Raw genomic sequence first — 19,757 nt, forward strand, 5'->3', positions numbered from 1 at the left:
TTTAGAATCAACACGCGTTTAGAGTATTTTTGCTACTATAAGTTTCCACATCAAAAGCCCCTTCGTTGAGCTATCATTTGTGGCCAGGTCGCTTCTGCAAAAGAGCTCAGTGGGCCTTACCTGGTAAAGTTAAGTGTATTTTTAAAGTTTATTGTGACCGGTGCTTTGTACTGGGCTCCTGTTTAGTCACAAGAAAAACAAAAACACAAATTGAACGTTGTCATTAACCGTCATACGTTCTCTAATCCGAGTGTCCCTCTGCCTGCCCACCAGAAATGCACCGAACACAGACGCAGTACGAGGATGCCTTCACCTTCAAGGTTTTCGTCTTCCAATTCGTCAACTTTTACTCCTCTCCGTTCTATGTGGCCTTCTTCAAGGGCCGGTACGTGGAACCGTGCAACAGCGTCCCACCGCTCATCGTGGCTAGCACCTCCTGATTAGCGTGGGTGGGGATACGTACCGGTGCGAAGGAAGTTCATCATACTTACTGTGTAGCGTCCTTGTGTCCAGCGATGTAAATCCGCCATACCCACTTCTCTGAAACCGTTTCAACACGAGCGCTCGCTCGTTGGGATAACGGCCGTGGTGCAAACGTGTGGCACATTGGACTTCCAATCCAGAAGTTCGCCGGTTCGATTCGACCTCTTGGCTTGGCGGTTGAAACAATTGGCGCAAGTTTCTTCAGTTAACCCACCATTGTTGAACCAGCAGTGTACAGAAAATAGGTGCCACTGTAGTTAGTTGATCGGTATTTTGCACGTGGTGAGGTAAAGTGTGGGTACCCCCACCTATTCCAAGACGTCTGGCCAGCGTGGTAGTGTAGGCCAAACTACTTATATCTCAGTGTTCTTCATTGCAAGGCCCGCGGGCCACTGACGGCCGTGGTGACCTTCAGTGCGGCCCCTGACTTGCGGCCCCCGACAGTACACAAATGTGAAAACATCCCATCATCATCGTGCTGTCAAACCCATTGGTTTCAAATATGTGGCAGCCCTCACACGCTGATGTCTTATCGGCTCCCCACTGAAAATGAGTGAAGAACACTGCTCTAGATGGTCTGTCTAGAGCTCCTTCTAGTAGAGGTCCTTCTGCCAGCAGTGGAGTGAGTGAGCAATTGCAGGGCTGCACCTTTGCCTTTAGACATTTGTTGTGAAAAGGAACAATAATGAAATGCATTTTCTTGCCAGCCAAGGCCAAGTCAAAGTGACTCCCCACAAAATGTGCAATAGGCCAGTACTCATCTTGTCGCACTGAGCCAAGTGTGGACATTCAACATTGCCTTGGCAAAGGCTCATCCCTGCAGAGGACGACTGCTGTACAGGAGTTCCAGATGGAGACTTTGTCACTTGATATCCGACCAGTAGCACAGTTGTCATCATAATTGTGGAAAGGTTAAAATTAATACATTTCAAATGATCACACGCGTAGACAATTCTGCTTTTTAGATAGATTTTTCCGCGCCGGTTGACCAAATGTAAAGTATTGAGATGACGGGCTTAAGTATTGTGTTGTCACTGGTCAGGGCACGTGCACAAACCATCAAACGCATCACCGACAAGTGCGCCATCCACGCACACCCTGACGTTATCGCTGCAATCCATGCCGCTTCTACTGCTGCCTTGGATTGGTTGAAGGACCTTAACATTTAACTATGACATCGTCAATACAAACTGTTGATTCGCCCTCCCCCACCCACGTGACATACAAAAGAAGAAGAAGTGCAACCGGTGGCTGGGCCTCGTGTTAAATGAATACTTGTTCAACTTTTCTTAATTGTTCCGATGATGGTGACATGTGGCCCTTGCACAGGTTTGTGGGTTACCCTGGCCACTACAAGAAGCTGCTGGGCACCAGGAATGAGGACGTACGTTCCTTGCACCTCTCTGTTCGGCCGCTCACGAAAACAACAACTCATCACGCTCGTCAACAAACACTGCCGGGTGGTGGCTACGCACACCTGTAATCGGCACCGAATCAGAATCAGAGTGTTTATTTAGACTGGAGGAATCCGATGAGCTATGAAACTCTTTTCATGGATTGTCCAGCACTGGTGGAGGCGAGGATTGGTGAATCGCACAAATGTTACGAAATTCCCTGCGCCTGGATGTTGAGGTGCCATACCCTGGCTCGCCAGAAGGCGGTACACCAATGATGTGGACTCTACCTGTTTCCATAATAGATGGGGTTTTTTGGGCTAGATCCCGTAAATATATAAATGTGTCATTAAAACCCGCCACCACCCGACACAGCTAATTAGTAAGGATTGTCATGTAAACAGAACGTGGCCAATTCGTCACTAGTACAGCACACCGGTGTGTTGGAGAGCCAAGCCACAACATTTACAATCTGTTTCGTCTGCATGGGATAGTGTTTCCTCCTCATACACGTGGCTTTCCTCTGGGTTCTCTGGTTTTCTTAATTGACTGATAACACCTTCATATATGGAGGACCACAGAGCTTAGGGGGAAGGGAATTTGCCGCCGACTGCTCGTCTGTGATTCCTCGTGTCTCCGAGTCGTTCCCGCTTTTCCAAAGTGAGAAAATACTGTGCATGTTACAACTTCAAATTGTTATTATTATTAACAACGGCGGGCCGATGTTGGCCACTGACAGGAGTACTGAGTACCTGAGGAAAGCTCGCGAGTCGTGAATACGAAGGAAAACCCGAGTACGCAATTTGTGTAATTGTAAATCCAGCCGCTGGCTTCCAGGCACAATGGGCGAATCCCGCTTGTGCCCTCAGAGAATGCTCAAAGAGGACATGAGTTCACACAGAAGCCAGAGTTCCCGAGGAGAGCCCAGTGTAAGCACAGAGTGGTGCGTTTGATGTTCTCCCGTTACCGCGTGGCGTGTGGACACGCGTGTGCCCGTCGTCTGTGCCGCCGCAGTGCGGGCCTGGAGGATGCCTCATTGAGCTGGCGCAGCAGCTCATCATCATTATGGTGGGGAAGCAGGTGATCAACAATATCCAGGAGTTCGTATTCCCGTGAGTAGCGCATTCCCGCCCCGTCCCCGGCTACCGGCTTAGCCGGCTCGAGATTGCGATCCCCGTCGTTGGCTAAGTGCATCCGTTACCCTCGCCCTCCGTTTGTATCGTTTTCTCACATGTCCCCCCTCGTTGTCCAAACGGTTTTGTCCCCGCTCCATTAGCCTAACGCTAAAACAGATAATTTTGTCCTGGCGCGGCACCATTAAACAATGGTGCAAGTTCCTTATGGAAGCACCCAAACCACCTTTGTCCACCCGGCAGCGTAAATGGGTCAGTGAGCCACCTCTTCAATGTTCCGCGTGCGAGGTCCGCAGTCGCTCCACTGAGCCACGCGAAGACGCATGGATATAATAATAATCATGACCATGACTAGCCGTCGCTGAGTCAGTCACCGTCGATCATACGCGACGGCCAACAGCAGCGCAAGTGGGGGCACCTCAGTTAGTCGATTGGCAGATTGCGCGTGGCGGGGTAAAGTGCGGGTGCTCCCACGTCTGCCAAACGTCTGTCCAGCGTGGAAGATTGTCCCAACATAGCCTCTAGTAACACCTTCTAGTGGGGCTGCCGAGACTATCCTGCAGTGGAGTCCCTTCCGTCAGCAGTGGTGTAAGCAACTGATTGCATGGCTGCTTCTCTACCTTATCCCTTTTATGTCATTTTCATATAATCTGCGTAGTTATTCTATTTTCGATTTTCGCACGTGTGGTACGATGCATGTGTGTCGAACTTCTTTCGCACCGTACGTAGCCGAACGCGCTAATCGGACGAGGTGCGGGGTGAGGGGAGCGGAAGGACAACAAACTTAAACACAACAAACCTATATTATGAATAATATTGGTCGCGAAAGCCTACGTGTTAAATTGACAACAAAGCAGTTCTAAAAGAAATCAGTTGTTTGGCTCGCGCGCCCCCCGCGTCCCTGCCGCAGGAAGATCAAGGCGTGGCTGCAGAAGCGCAAGCTGGCCGCGCTGCGTGGCTCGCACGTGGCGCCGGAGTCAAGCCGCTGGGAGGAGGACTACGAACTCATCCCGTGCGAGGGCCTCTTTGAGGAGTACCTCGAGATGGGTGAGCCGCCGGCGATCGCGGCTCCACTCTCACCGCTACCCGCCACCTCCTCCAGTCCGAACTATCCCACGCCCCCGACCGCTTTCCCGATATCGTCAGACCATCTTGACTTAAAGCTTTCGTGACTGCAGGAATTAATATTCGTTGAGTCTTTCAGTAAAGCCACGTATATAGAAAAAATAATTTAAAAAAATAGGGTTTTTTTCACCTGATGACGATTGCTTGCGTTGTGATCGAAACGTCGTGATATTTGTTTGATTTTTTTCTATCTACGTGGCTTTACCGAAAGACCGAAAGAATATTGTTAGACCAGTAGCGTAACTTACCGTGTGGGGAGAGGGGGTGCCTTGCCCCCCCCCCGCCCCCAATTGGTGGCCAACACTACGAGTTGGGGGCCCTCCAAGACAACAACGCTTTCAACATTGTGAAACAACAAACATTTATTTAAAAAGCGGTTCAAATTTATCTTCGTGAAAATGTATTTCCTTTACGTTCCCACGTTTTATTTCTATTTCATCGGAGCGGTAAGGGGATATTGCAAAAAAGCTACGACGGAGCTGTAGTGGCTGCATTTTAGCGAAGACGGAGCGGCCCCACAGCGTGAAATGTTCGAGGCCGTGAACGTGATGATGTGATTGGTAGGCAAGATGAGCCGCGATATACAAAAGCCGAGGTGCAATCGTGCGAGACCGATGAAACATTGACTGATTGCCGCACACCGCTGAGCCGATAATGTAGCGACCACGCCACTGTGTCAGACCGTGGGAGCTCAACGCGGAGTTGAGTCGGGATAGCGGTGGTAGATGCAGGGGGGGAAATGGGTGGCGATTTTGGCGATCACTCCTCACTCACCCTTTGAGACCACGAAAATTCATATTTTATTGATGTTTAGAATTTTTCCTTTTAAGGCAGTGTTTTTTGACCAAAGTGTTAAAATGTTTATAACTTTATATATATTTGTGCTTGCGCATCGCTGGCAACGCAGCATCGCCGTAACAATGTCTTTAATAATTCATGGGGATGCAGTGTATTGTGGAACACTAAAGCTTGGCAGATGAAACAAGTTTTGCATTTTTATTGGCACCCACTGTGACAGTTGGGGACCCCCTGTAATCACTCGACTATAACATTTCAGAGTTGTTTTTTTGAGCGTTGATTTGTGATGTGCCTTGACATGCCAGAGGGCCCGAAGCACATGGGAAGCAGCAAGGTCAGCACTGCCCGAGATGGTGGTTTTAAGCCCGAGGTCACGTCCGATATTAAACAGGCTTTGTTCTGGCGTGAGTTGGAAGCACTGCCAGGCCGGTTAACCAATGACATGAAATTGGGAAAAATGTGCTTTCATATATTTTGATCCTACACAGGCCCAGAGAGCATTATCAGCAAATACAAACACAAAGATCCCCCGTACAGGCTTCAAAGGCTAATGGGGCATGTTCTGTTAGCGAAAAACCAAGAATGGCACACGAGGGCGTGCGTGGCCAGCACCACGCCCGTCCGCCTTTGTCTCCCCATTGGTGATGCTTACACCTCACTAGGTACTCATTTGAGGCTGAGTCGACCTAGAGGAGGCCCAGGACCGGTTCGGATAATCGTCACTGATTATTGGCCGTGATCGGGAATCGAACTCGGGCGGCTGGGTTCGTAGTGCAGCGCGCTGGCTGCTACACACACACACGTGCGTGCGCGCGTGCAGAATTGGACCTCTTCTTTACGGTGTAGAGCTTGCTGGAAAGTCATTTCAAACAACTCGTGGGGAAGTCTGTTGACAGCGAACGACTTGCGATGCCCTTGCACACACCCCTGTCGCACGCCTAGCCATTAAATAGTTTCATACAGCGTTTTACATCACATACCAATGACCAGTTTTACTGCCAGTGTAGTTGGTACCATTTTTTTACATTTAATATATTTGGCGCATTGACTGGCCCCTGCCAGGGCCTATTGTGAGGACAAACACTGACCATAGGGCTCTGTCGTGTATTCATGGTAAGTACATGACAGCATAGTGTTACAGGAGCGACAGTTACAACATATCGAGCAATATAGCCACCATTGTTGCATTACTGACCTTTTGTAGATGAAAGACTTGTCGTGTCAGTGTCGAACCCCACCTCATGCAACTCCTGAACCCTGTCGACCCACTTGTGTGGGATTGTTGAGGCGAACTGGCTAACTTTCTTACCCATCGCCACATAAATAACCTATTGTTGTAACATCTTTCTCGCTGGTTCAGCAGTTCCACTGCTGGATTATATGTTTTTTACGCCTGAGGACGACCGCTTGTGTTGCGATCGAAACGTCGTGACATATTATTTTTGTTTTATTTTTCTACCTACGTGAATTTACCGAAAGAACCAAAGAATATGGATTCCTGCAGTCACGAAATCTTCAAATCAAGATTGGTTGGTAATCTTCAAAGGAGGGCAGGCAGCGTGCAGCCTACAGACCATTTACAACGTTACTTCAGCTAAAACAAAAACTCAACAACATCCACCAATAACACTGTGCCCCTAAAATAACGAAAAAAGTATTTTTATAAAAAAAGATTGGTGCCGTTTTGGGTAATGACCTTCTTCATGGCACACCACTGCCGGTGCCATAGGCAGAGTTAATAATGTTTGCAGACTGCACTTAACACCATGGAGCCTGATGAAAGTTACATTTTAAACGTTTTCTAATAACCAGGTTTTTTTAAATAGGCATATCAATATTGACCTAATCGTAGCTTTTGAGTAGCAGACAAACCCTTCAATAATAAAAAAATATATTACTACGAAATAAACTACATTTATATTAAGAGCAAATTTATTAAATGTTGCTGGAACATTGCATTGTGGGAGGACGAGGTACAATCCACCTAGCAGGGCATTCCTGGTCCCAATCGCCATTGCAAAAGGAATGTAACTGTCCTGTATTTCTGAGGCAGAAAAGTCTGAGAAACGTGTAGAGAACAACCACGAAACATAATATTACTAAAAGGCCTCAAGTGTATTCGGAAATTAGGGCAGTTAAAATCATTTCATTGAAATCGTGATTGGGCCCAGGAACACATTATTAGGTGGATTGTGCCTCATCCTCCCGTAACGCAATGTGCCATCAACATTTTTCCATATTTTTTATATTATTTACATTGTTTATCTCGTGATACTTTACAATTATTTGAAGGTTTGTCCAAAATATCAACAATATATTTTTTATTTCTTAAAAAATTGCAGTGATTTTGACAAGTGTGTTGAATTTGTTGATGTTAATTGTCCTTATGCACCACTGCCATAGCAGCAGCAGCATTACCAAACAATTTGTTTAAAGTCCGCGTAGCACTGACCATTTTGGGTTGCCACTCATCAACAACAATAACAACCGCCATTTGCCACTAAGTGGCGGTGACTTCTCCATTGCGCTTGTGCCAGGCCCAGAGGTGCACTTTAAAACCACGTGAAGTGTCGAAAACTAGCTGGCAGGAGGTCACGGGTCAGACCCAGGTGCCATGGGTTGCCTGACTCAGATATCTGGCCACTCACCACCACCACCACCGTCTCGACCGATCTGGAGTTTGCGTGTTCTCCCCGTGATCGCGTGGATTTTTCTCCATGTCCTCCGGTTTTTCCCTCCACATGTAGAAGCATTTGTTTTAGAGTATTTAGCCGCGATAAATTTCCACGCGATAAGCAACTTCGTTGAGCTATCATTTGTGGCCAGGTCACTTCTCAAAAAGAGATATAGAGCTAAGTAGGTCTTACCTAGTAAAATAAAAAATAAATTATAGTTATAGGTTTTTTTTATATATGTAAAGGAGAGCCGACACAAGGTTGCAGGGGGTTCGTCTTTTAATCCTTCTTTCCCATCCACACCTGTCCCCAGCCGTCCCAATCTCGTTCCCGCCAAAGGCCCCTTCTTCCCACCCGTTCTTTCCTTATATCTCCTCGATTATCCCTCCCACTAACCCTCCTATTGGTGGGGATCCTTCCCCTGACACCCCTACATATATATAGAGCCATCTCCGTCTCGTGTCCCTCCCGGCCCAGTGCTGCAGTTTGGCTTCATCACGATCTTCGTGGCGGCGTTCCCCCTCGCGCCGCTCTTCGCGCTGCTCAACAACTGGGTCGAGCTGCGTCTGGACGCCCAGAAGTTTGTGTGCGAGTACCGGCGCCCGGTGGCCGAGAGGGCTCAGGACATCGGGGTCTGGTTCAACATCCTCGACGCCCTCGTGAACATCTCCGTCATCATCAACGTGAGTCGGTGTTCCCGGATCACTAGGCTCATGTGTGTGTATGTATGTTGAACTTCTTTCGCACCGTACGTAGCCAAAAGCGCCAATCGTAGGTGCGACATCGTAGCTCGCGATGCAATATGGTACGATGGCAAAGTTCACGGTATGAAGATTGTCACGAGATTATTTTACCGCAACTTTGGTACTGTTATTTTCACACCTTTATTGTCCATTGGCATTGGAGATGTCCATTGGCACTGGGGATACCATGGGTACAATTGAAGTAGCGACCATAAATCCGTGTAATTGGAAATCCAGCTGCTGGTTTCCAGGCACAATGGGTGAATTCTGCTCCTGCCCTCAGGGAATGCTCAAAGACGACTCAAAGGATCACACAGAGATCCATAGGCTCACACAGAGGCACTTAAACCAATACAGATACCAATAGGCTCAGACTGAGGCCTATAAACTAACACAGAGACCCATAGTCTCACAGTGGACACGACACGAACTCACGATTCATCCCACTATTGCCGTGCGCCATAGTGGCATTTGGGCGATTATTTTTATTTTCCATTTGAGAAGGCGACAGCGCCTGCCGTCGCCATGCAGGCCCAATGCATGTGACACATTACGCACTCTCGCTTGGCCACAACTGACAACCTGCCGTGTGTCGCGCAGGCTTTCCTCATCGCGTTCACGTCCAACTTCTTGCCAAAGCTGCTCTACCAGTACACGTACGACAGGAACCTGCGAGGGTACATCAACTTCACGCTGTCGTACGCTCCCGACGACTACGTTGTCAACAACTACACACACTGCAGGTGATGCCCGGGCCCTTGCAGCTTCCAGCAGCTGCGTGGTCAACGTCACCGCTGGGAGCGAATTGGAAGCCGAGCTGGAATGCTCGCCCATGAGATGTTGGGATCTCTGAGTCTGTAGACTTAAAAAAAAGAGACTTGCCCCTCCCCCCCCCCCCCTTGATCAAACAGAACGCGTCGGGTATGTAGGCCTGGAAGATATCCACGTATGATTTTTTTTGTCACCCAGCGTTCTGTTACGGGCCTATGTTCCTGTGTGCAACAAACATCTAATCAAGATAAAGATGTCACTCACCACTGATGTTCGCCACGATCGGGAATTAAAACTAAGCTAAACTATTTTCATTTTACCAGGTAAGGCCCACCGAGCTATACATCTCCTTTTCAGAAACGACCTGGCCACGCATAATAGCGCAACGAAGTGGCTTATCACGTGGAAATGTATAGCAGTCAAATCCTCTAAACGAATGTTGATTCTAAACGTGAATGGAAAAACCGTAGAACCCAGAGAAAAATACACACGACCACGGGGAGAACATGCGAACCCCAAATATACAGGCATCAGTGTCGGGATCAAACCCACGACCTCCTGTATACCAGGCAAGGTAGTTAACATCTCAAGTCAGTGGTGTCGTACAGCACTGCACTAACCGCGACTTAACGTTTTGTATGGCTCTATATATAAAGGTGAAGTGATGGTGCTGGCCGTGTGCTGTGTGCTGTTTAAGGTACAAGGACTATCGAGACCAGGATGGAAAGCACACCCTCTTTTACTGGAAGCTGCTCGCCATACGCCTGGGGTTCATCATCGCGTTTGAGGTATAGCGTCTCCTTCACACCACTGATCGCGACGCTAATCCGACGTGGATTTTTTTGTCGACATGGCGAAACTCCTCCTGTGCTTCTACCTATCGTCCGTTCCGCCTGTTATCCCCGTACCCGAATCGATCCGCAACAGCAAGTGTTCCTCATATTCTCACAATTACCATTTATGGGATAATTGCAGTGACTCGTCAATGGTGACAGCTTGATCCTATTACATGTATTCATCAACCTGCTTTACTATGCACATGAAAGGGGTCACTGATGCAGACAAACACGCGTAATAGGCTTTGTTGCGAGTGCTCCCTCCCCAGTGCCGGATTAAGCTAGTGCGAGGCCTGCAACATATGTTATAAAGGGACACTAAATTAAAAAAAAAACACATAAATATTAAATAAATATTTTTTTACGTGCATAGTAAAGTAATCGTATTTTTAGCATTTGCTATACAGCCAGATAATACGACAAATCGTTCACCTTAAACACCCAGTCGTTCATAAAAGTTGAAGGCAGTATAGTACTATAGTAATAGAGCAAGTGCAGAATCACTTAACCGAAATTGATAGCTTGAAAGCGTTTAGCGCGGGGCCCGTAGCATATGCTACTTTTGCTACTAGGATAATCCGGCACTGCTCCTCCCACATCAAAATGGATGCAGAATTTCACTGTGAACTATCGTCAAAATACGCAACGTTATACGAGCATGAGTGGTACCAACAACTGACGTAGCTACTCAACTGGTCAATAAATAAAATAATGAAAAAACAAATGCATTGCAGTCAACGAGTATGACATATAATAGCCACGCTAGCCACGCCATTAATCACTTTTTGCAAAGCATTAATTTAATAGACAATAGCTATCTACGCCCAACGATTGAATTTGGAATTTCATAAATATTTTGCCCGGAAGTAAAATATTTGTAACAAAAAAAATGAAATGACTAACAATCATCATGACTCCGTCTTAAACGAGTAGCTGGTATGATGTATGAACATCTTCACTGGGGAAATAAAGGCGTTCGGGTGTGGTGCTTGCCACCCACCCAATCGTGTGCCATGCGGGCCTTCATAGGTGCTCGCTAACAGCACTTGCCCCAAAAAGTCTGTTAAGGCTCTCCGGGGGGATCTTTGTCTTTGTCAAGCATGTAGTGTTCTTCATCTCCCGCATGATCGACTGGCTGGTGCCCGATGTTCCCGAGTCTCTGGAGATCAAGATGAAGAGGGAGCGTTACCTTGCCAAGCAGGCCCTGGCCGACAATCAGGAAAAACTTCTGGTGGTAGGCCTCGTTAATGAATCTCCCACACACGCATCTCATTACACTTATTTCCCTGCGGCAATGGAGCAACAAAGAGGATTAATTTCTGCACGCGAATGCGGTCGTACAAAAGGAGAAGTGACGTTGAGAGCGTGAGACTTAACAGATAAATCCATTGATCAATGAATAACATCCTTGTGATTTTTTTTCCCAGGGGAGTTGATGATTCTAACCACACTAGCTCAGCCATCACGAATTACTTAATGGATCAGGACCCAGATGACAACCAATGAAACGGCCGGACGGTGCGTGATGTTTAAATTCGTTTTTATCAAGGTCACATGAGAGGAAGGCGGCGAGATAAAACAAAACATGTTATGGCATCCGGCACAAAAGGAATCTAAACTTTTAGTTTTACAAGTGGACATCACGATGGTGTTATAGATCATTCTCCGCGTGCCTGAATGCCTAATGCACCAAGAGGCAGGGCAGCAATCATTAGCCTTCTGGGAAATCCTCTGCATTCATGAATCATTCCCCTGATCCGTACGAGGACTCAAAAAAAAGTGCCGTGCAGTGAATAACTTTTATTATCATCTTTTTTGCTACCCAGATTGATGTATCGGCATCCTGTCATTATACAAAATAACCATTCGGATCTCTCGTAGAAAATCGAGAAACACACCCCCGGGTTTTAGATAACGGCCAGTGGAGGTGGATGTTAAAGAACTACTTCTGAGATGCTTTCCTAGTCACTTCTGGTCCACAGGGGGCAGTACTTCCCCCATCCACACCAGAGGTCGCAAACGGGTACCCAATACCCGTACCCTACCCGATACCCGGCTACCCGGCCGGGTACGGGTACGGGTACCCGTTTGCGACCCTGGTGCGGCCGGGTACGGGTAGACCGTGAGTCACTGGTGAGTAACTGTTTGTCACTCATTTCCCAACGTCTTGTCTCTTCTCACAATTCAAGTTCCTAGAATCAACCCACCCGCGCCTGCAACGTGGCTTCATCCCAGAGGTCGCAATCAGGTACCCGATAACCGTACCCTACCCATACCCGGCCGGGAACGGGTAGGGTACGGGTACGGCCGAGTACGGCTACCCGTGTGCGACCCTGGTGCGGCCGGGTACGGGTACGGGTAAGGAATCAAAACCCGTTTGCGACCTCTGACCCACACTGGTGACTGGGCTGAGACCATCCATTCCTGTACATGCGGTCCTCGACTTACGAACGAGCTCTATTCCTGTCCCGTTCGTAAGTCGAGTTGTTCGTAAATCAAGGACTGCCTGTGCTGAAGAACCCGGTTTATGCACAGACGGCCATCAGTGTTCCAGCAGTGGCCAAGGCGTGGGTCGCGATCCACCCGTGTGTCGCTAAGGAATGTTGGTTGATCTCAGGACAAATCGGAACAAACCCTAACAAAAGCAGCCAACAACCTCTCGTTACGGCTGACGGTCAATAAAAATCCCTGATATTTCATGAATTCAAAATGTAACAGCGTCTACCGCTAGATGGCGATAAGTATCGTATAGACCTGTAGCAAATATGATAACAGTAAAATGTTGAGCCACCCCTCCATATTATTATTTCAAAAACGCAGCCTCCGAATTCAAAGTGGTCCACACGTGCTACACTGCGGCAGGGCAGCAGAAAAGCCGTGCTTTGTAGAAAAAACGTAAAAATCTCCCCTTGCCCACTCCACTCCTTCCCATCCTTCCCCTAGCCTCTCGTGATCCCGAAGTACACGTTACCCCTCTATCGGTGTCACTCATTCCTCAATCCTTGTCCGCCACTGGCAACTACGTCGTTCCATTTCGATTTAAAGCTTTCGTGACTGCAGGGATTCATCTTCTTGGTTCTTTCGGTAAAGTCACGTAGAAGGGAAGTAATAAAATAATAAAAATAAAACATAATAAAATAATTCTCACGACGTTTCGGCCACAACGCAAGCAGCCGTCCTCAGGTGAAAACCAGGTCTGTCGGGGAGACAGCGCCTGAATGAAACAGCACACGAGCTTGGAGCATTTGCGTCATCGTTTTCTAAGCTACGTCCAAGCGCCTCGAGTGAAGGCGCTCTGTTTGGCCGTGTGGAGGGTTACGACACATTTATAAATAACGCGATCTAACCCAAAAACCTTTACGAGGAATTATTATGAATTTAAAATAGATGAAGTCGCATAAATAAAGTTGGTTTCCCACATAAAAAAAAAATGCTTGGGCATTACAGGGTTAAAATTCGGCTAGTTGTTGGCCATAGCTTTGTGGTGTGTCGCCGGAGCCTATTGACAGGGCCACCGGAATGGATCTCAGTGCTTCGTGTCTTGCCCTCCCCTGCTGCATTCAAACCCAGGGTCTCAGCAGTACCGGCTCAGTGCTCTGACCACTGAGCTGCCACCCCCCCCAACCACCACCGCACTGAATAACTTACAGCGGAGTGCTGGAAACCCGATACGCCAGTGGCATTTCCACCGTGCTTTCGGGCAATGCAATGATAGTCTTCGTGTCTGTAATTTCCTACAGCTGCCTGTACGGAACGGATGTCTTGCATTTTGAGTTGGGGGGCAGAGGTGGGGGGGGCTGAGAGCCAGGGAGTGGGGCCCCGGAGCAGGGCCGAGGAGACACCGCAGATGCGAAACTATTTTGAAATAGTTTAATAGTTTAAAGTAGCAAAAACAATCCACGCGACCAAGGGTTGAACATGCAAACTCCAAATGTACAGGTTAATAATGACTGCTATATAGTATAGGTGGAAAGCAACGCAAGCTGCATGGAGTTATGCGAGTTCTCTCAGCTCCAGATACAAGCTTCCCATGACACTGGTTTTTTATACTCGTAGATGAATACGTGAGTTCGGGTTCACGGGGAAGCGAGACCACTTGCTGACACGTTAGGAGGAATGGATTCTTGAGTTGAATCAAACCTGAATCGTGCCACTCGTGAGCTCCAAAAAACCGGGACATATCGTGGGATGAAGGGTATCTCTTAAGAGGCCGTCCATAAATGACGTCACGCACCTAAGGGGGGGGGGGTCAGACATTTGTGACGATGTGTGACGAGGGGGGGGGGGGTTTGAGAAATGTGACGTCACATCAAAATGCGCAACTTGAAATGAATATAGACAACACGTTCTACTTAATTAAATAGACTTTTCTATGTTTTTCCCTACAACATCAGAGTGCAGCACCACATGAAATACGCACTACAATGACAATAATTTAAAGCGATTTGAAGCATAATATATTTTGGGGGGGCAGAGCTTTATGACGTCATATTTGAGAGGGGGGGGGTCTGACTTTTTGTGATGCCGTGTGACGAGGGGGAGGGGGGGTCAAATACGAGGGGGTGAACTTCATGTCAATGCATCGTCTCGAGCCGGTCTATTATTGCGCGACTGCCAATGTGCCGGGAGAACTTGTGAGATATCCCAGGGTAGCTACGAAAGAGGATGATCCTGGGGAAACCAGGACAAGGCGGGTAACTTTCGGTCAGATCGGTGGACGAGAGAATTGTTAATCCCGCCCGAGTGTCCAGGTGCCTAGTAACACGAAAACATTGTGCTGTGTTGTGTCGTCGTTAGGCAATTAACATTTTTATATTTTTTCTTGCCTCGCTCTTCTCTCTCTCTCTTGCAGCATGGCCTTCTCCACCCAGCTGCATGAGCGAGTGGAACGAAGCTAATCAAAGCGGTTGCACAGCTCCCTCCCTCTGCTCTCTGGCAAATTGCATACACATGTGGAGCGAACGTCCATCTCTCCCCCCCTTCTCTCGCTGCCGTGAAGTGTCCTCGGCTCCACCGCACGGCTCCCAAGCCAAACGGAGATCCCCGTGAACAGCGCAGCGTTCTTGACCTTGGCGAACGTTGTCCACCACCCCCCTCTCCTACTTCTCCACGCTGCCGCACTGCGAATGACCGAGCACAGCTACGAAAACGACGACGAGCAGCAGCAGCAGCAACGTTCTCCCGGACACTACGCGCACGCTGTAGAGGATATATCTGTATGTTGAACTTCTTTTGCGACTTACGTAGGCAACCATGGCTAATCGGAGGTGCGGAGGGAAGGACAAACTCAACGCAAAAAAAGCAGTTCTAAATATACTCGTTTTAAAAAAAAAAAATTTTAAACGGTTTTATTAACAACTTGGTTTAACTCGCAGTCGATAAAGTGCGTGAATTGCGCCTGAGACACGCGGCGAATGCGTTTTGTGAGCCGATTCTACAGTTTAGAGACCGCGGCGTTTTTGACCGACACAAATTTATATAATTAATAAGGCGTCCATACAAAAATTTAAATTGCTTGAAAGGAGGCAATTAATTGATGAATTAATGCCGATTTTAATACAGGCACGCATTGTCACCGGATCGGAGTACGTGTGCAAAATGTGGTAATTGATTGGACAACGGGAAGTGGACGAAATTTTGACGACAAGATTTGACCACGACAAACAGAGGAATCAAGTTAAGTAAAACCGTTGAAAATTTTTTTATTTTAAATCTCGAGTTAGGTTCCTTCGATGGTGGATAGGGACGCAAACGCAGCGCGAGGATCGCCACATTTTTTGCCGATGTTTGTCGGTCACGCTCGATACGCACTCCGCCGATTTAACATTTCGCCGGACGCAGCCGTTGCTTCGAGTGGTCGTCTTCTCCCGTTGCACTCAAATGTTTAAGGCACCCGTCCGTATTGTCGTCAAGATGCAATGGGTGCGCGTTACGTTTACACAGGTGGGTTCGTGAATGTTAAGCTCTATGGGTCGATTTTAAACACGATCACATTTGTCTCTTACCGCTGCATAGTTTGTCACGGTTGTGCTCCGCATCTCTTCTACGTGTTTTCAGGTCGTACCTGCGCGTCATTCGGCATGTCCGACGTTTCGCTGCACGTTCCGGGCGCTTCTTCAGCAGCCAATCGGAACTCTTTCAGTGCCTGAAGAAGCTCCCAGCACGTGGAGCGAGAAAGTTTAGGCGTCATGCCAAGCAACACGTGGTACAACCCGAAAACAAATGGAATGGGAATTCCTTCATTGTACCTTCCTGCTACGACAAACGAGGAAGTGATGGAATGTAATGCTTGGCATTTCCCCACGTGTACAAGTCAATTGCACTGTTGTACATTCGGTGAAGATTAAGGCGCAGCCCTGAAATGGCTTGCTCGCACCCGCTTCTGACGCAAGGGGCCCTCCCCCACTTAAAGGAGCTTGAGAGAGAGAGCCCTGAGAGAGAGTACCTGGCCTCCTCTTACACGCTAAACATTACAATGTCACTAAAAACAAACTGATGGGGGGGGTCACAATAAATCAAGACTTGCAGCAGGAATATACTTCAATTAGCATAATTATATGAGAGATGTGTACAGGAGCGACTCACTTTGTGGATTATCCACATGGTCATTTCAGGATAAATTCCTATGGATATTTTTTAATTCTATATTTTACAAATATATAGCGAGTGCATGGAAAGCCATTGTGAAAGTAAAAGAGTGGAAGTCTGTGTGTGGTGGAGGCTATTACTATTACAAAAAAAAGAGGTCACTCAGAGGTCAGAGTGCAAAACTGCCACCTTAGTCTGGGTTCGATTCCAGGCAGCTACCTGTGTGTGATTAAACTGGGTCCTCAAGTGTAGCGAGTTGATGTTCTCAACCCGGCCACCAAATGACTGCACACAAAAAACCCCATCACGACATTCAATTTGGCTTTGCACTTCAATTTGGCCAAATTCCAGCTCTCGGAATTAAAATATAGTTTTTTTACCGTCACTTTTTTACCGTCACGCTACGAACATCGTTCCTCGTTTGCCGAGCAGGTGGGAAGTGGTGCCCCTACTGTGTGGACCGGAGGTCACTCGAAGAGATCTCAGAGGTAACTCTGTGAGACCCACTTCCACGGGCCGTAATCCCACACGAACAGTTGCACTGCTCTGCGAGGGATATGAAAATATAATTCTTCTCGGGACATGATGAGGCTCATAGCACAATCGGGATAAACAACATTTCGGGCGGAAATTACAACAACAAACGGACTCGGAAAAAGCATCCGAGGTTAAGATGAGGTCACATACAGGTTTTACTTTTTGATTTGAAGCTTTCGTGACTGCAGGAATCCATCTTTCGGTAAAGTCACGTAGATATATATATAAACCTACGTGACTTTACCGAAAGAGTTTTCCTTTGCTTTATCCGGGTTCGGTTTGTGCGATTTCGCGTAAATGCGGCCAACCAACGTAGACCCAAAACTCACTTCGTGCGGATTGAATTCACTCGTTATGCAGCTACGTGGGTCGGATGTGGTAGGACAACATTGTGTGTGTACTCGGCAGGCAGCTGTCTCGTGCGGTGCATTGTGGGTTGAGTGACTGTGGTCTATGCTATGCGATTTCCGCTTTGTGCGCCCCATCTTTTTTAAAACGCATCTACCGCATTCAACGAAGGAACCCTGTGCAGGGAGCACACCAGGTGTATAAGAGCTACAGAGCCTGCGTGGTATATTCTGAAAGTGTTTTTTGTCTGTTGCGAGGCAAGCAGTGTTAATACCCTGTACTCTGAATCGCATTAACGCAGTTTATGATGGTGCAATACATTAATATGAAGTTGTGTGCATTTTAAATGTTAAGATAATAAAACCTGTAGAAATGTACTATGAACAACGGGTAACGTGAGAAAACAATTATATGTAATAGAAGTAATTAAGGTTTGGCTGCACTTTCCATCAATAGTTAATTGTGTTGAATAATATAATTAGGGTTCACAAAGGGCTTCACTGAACATCAACGCTATTTTTTCCCCATGATGCTTTGTGATGTTTGACCAACAGCCACGGAGGGAAGGACACTCAAGAAGGAAACACACGGACCACGCTGCAGAATCACAAGTCGAAACGCCTTATCCAAACAATCTGGACCCATATAGGGTATTTGAGAAGGGGGGTGGATGGTCATGATTAATTAGGAGTGGAACTATTTATCGATTTGTCAGTTGATAGATTCTTCAGCTTACGATACATGAATTGAACATTTTCTTTACGATCTAGCCTGTAGACACCAATCAAATTAAAAGTGGTCGGCCGCGGTGGCGAGATGTTAACTGCCTCGCCTGGTATACAGGAGGTTGTGGGTTCGATCCCGATGCCTGCTGTATATTTGGAGTTTGCATGTTGGTTTTCCCCGTGGTCATGTGGATTTTTTTTCTCCGGGTCCTCCAGTCCCCCCCCCCCCCCCCATTTAGAATCAACATGCGTTCAGAGTTTGTGGCTGTTATACATTTCCACATAAGGCACTTCGACTATCATGTGGCTAGGTCGCTTTTGAAAAAGAGCTATATAGTTCAGTGGGCCTTACCCGGTATTTTTTTATTTAGCTTATAGTTTATAGCAATTATAATGATGCATAAGATGTCAGTAAGAAAGCCCACATTTGTAAACTAATTCCTGCTGTAACGAAACGAATAATCAAAACAATGAAATTCACTTAAGGATCTTTAAAGACATTTCACTCTTCCTCCTAACTTACCAAGTATGACAATTTATTTTTGTGGTGGCTTACAAGGGTTGGCAAAATGCAGGACTATGCAACATCAGGTTTCCCTGGTATCTTTTACGAAATGTTAACCAGGTTGCACGGTCATTGAGATTCACTATATTTTGTAAAGGAGACGTTAACATCAATATGTATTCTAAAATATTAGCTTTTTACGCAACTTAACTGCAGGTAATTTACCATGTTGAGTTTGTGGTTATTATTCTGGGCAAACGACGGTCTTCGCGTTCAGACTAAGTTGCAAGGGAACATCAACGTCCATTTCACGTCAGAAAAGCCAACAATTCTTCTTTAACGGCCTCCCGATCTTGCCAAGTTGAAACGGAATCACACTTGTGGGCAACTTGATTCAGTGACAAGCACACGAAAGGTTCGGCAACCAAACCTAGCCCGCCCCCCATGCCCTTTCCATGCATGCATCACCTCTCAAGGAGGTAGAACAATCCATAATCTACGCAGCGAAATAACGGGGCAATGTGCACAGCAACGAGTGTTAGCCTCGTGAGGACAGACGCAGAAGGCGCGTCATCGCGCAGTACACTTGTATATATACAAATTCGAACATGGAAGAATGCTGGGATATCTATGCAAGAGGCATGCTGGTCATCATTCTAAATTGCACGTGCGCAAAACGAATGCTGCAATAACAAAAGACATGCACTAACCGGAGTTACGACGTAAATAACGGACGTCGTCGGAGAACTTAAATGATGAAATCGTGTTTTTTATGCTTTGTAATATTAGGTATGGAGATGGGCAACAATCAGGACCTTTCGCACGAGACGGACTAAATGTTGGACACACACATTTCTCATTTTTGGGCACGTTCGCATTAGCGCCATCATACGGAATGTGCACAGCGAAACGTTTACTCTGTTGAATAATACGCGACTGTAAATTGCTACGTAATATCCGCGATATGTACATTTTAAAGAACGGCCGTTTCCTATAAGCATGCAAAACATTGATGCAATGTAAATTGGCCAAGTTATTATAGTAGATCACTGGTGTTTTTTTTTATCTTGAAGCTTCTGACATAAATCCGCGATGG

General features: G+C 47.0%; 1 protein-coding gene across 4 annotated transcripts in view; it reads left to right on the plus strand.

Moving 5' to 3' along the window:
* Nucleotides 1-18,394, plus strand: part of ANO7 (anoctamin 7) — a 53,054-nt gene extending 34,660 nt beyond the window's left edge. For 3 of the 4 annotated variants that reach the window (XM_078873213.1, XM_078873216.1, XM_078873217.1), the window contains 9 exons: nt 274-385; nt 1,813-1,867; nt 2,892-2,989; nt 3,921-4,057; nt 8,086-8,291; nt 8,952-9,094; nt 9,820-9,910; nt 11,058-11,192; nt 14,811-18,394. In XM_078873213.1, coding sequence (XP_078729339.1) covers nt 274-385; nt 1,813-1,867; nt 2,892-2,989; nt 3,921-4,057; nt 8,086-8,291; nt 8,952-9,094; nt 9,820-9,910; nt 11,058-11,192; nt 14,811-14,837 — 1,004 coding nt within the window. In that variant the 3' untranslated portion in view covers nt 14,838-18,394. The remainder of the gene's footprint in view (nt 1-273; nt 386-1,812; nt 1,868-2,891; nt 2,990-3,920; nt 4,058-8,085; nt 8,292-8,951; nt 9,095-9,819; nt 9,911-11,057; nt 11,193-14,810) is intronic. The other variant, XM_078873214.1, reaches the window with a different exon arrangement.
* Nucleotides 18,395-19,757: the final 1,363 nt, after the last annotated feature.

Source organism: Lampetra fluviatilis, chromosome 36, assembly GCF_964198595.1.
Source record: "Lampetra fluviatilis chromosome 36, kcLamFluv1.1, whole genome shotgun sequence".
In the NCBI taxonomy this organism is placed as follows: domain Eukaryota; kingdom Metazoa; phylum Chordata; class Hyperoartia; order Petromyzontiformes; family Petromyzontidae; genus Lampetra; species Lampetra fluviatilis.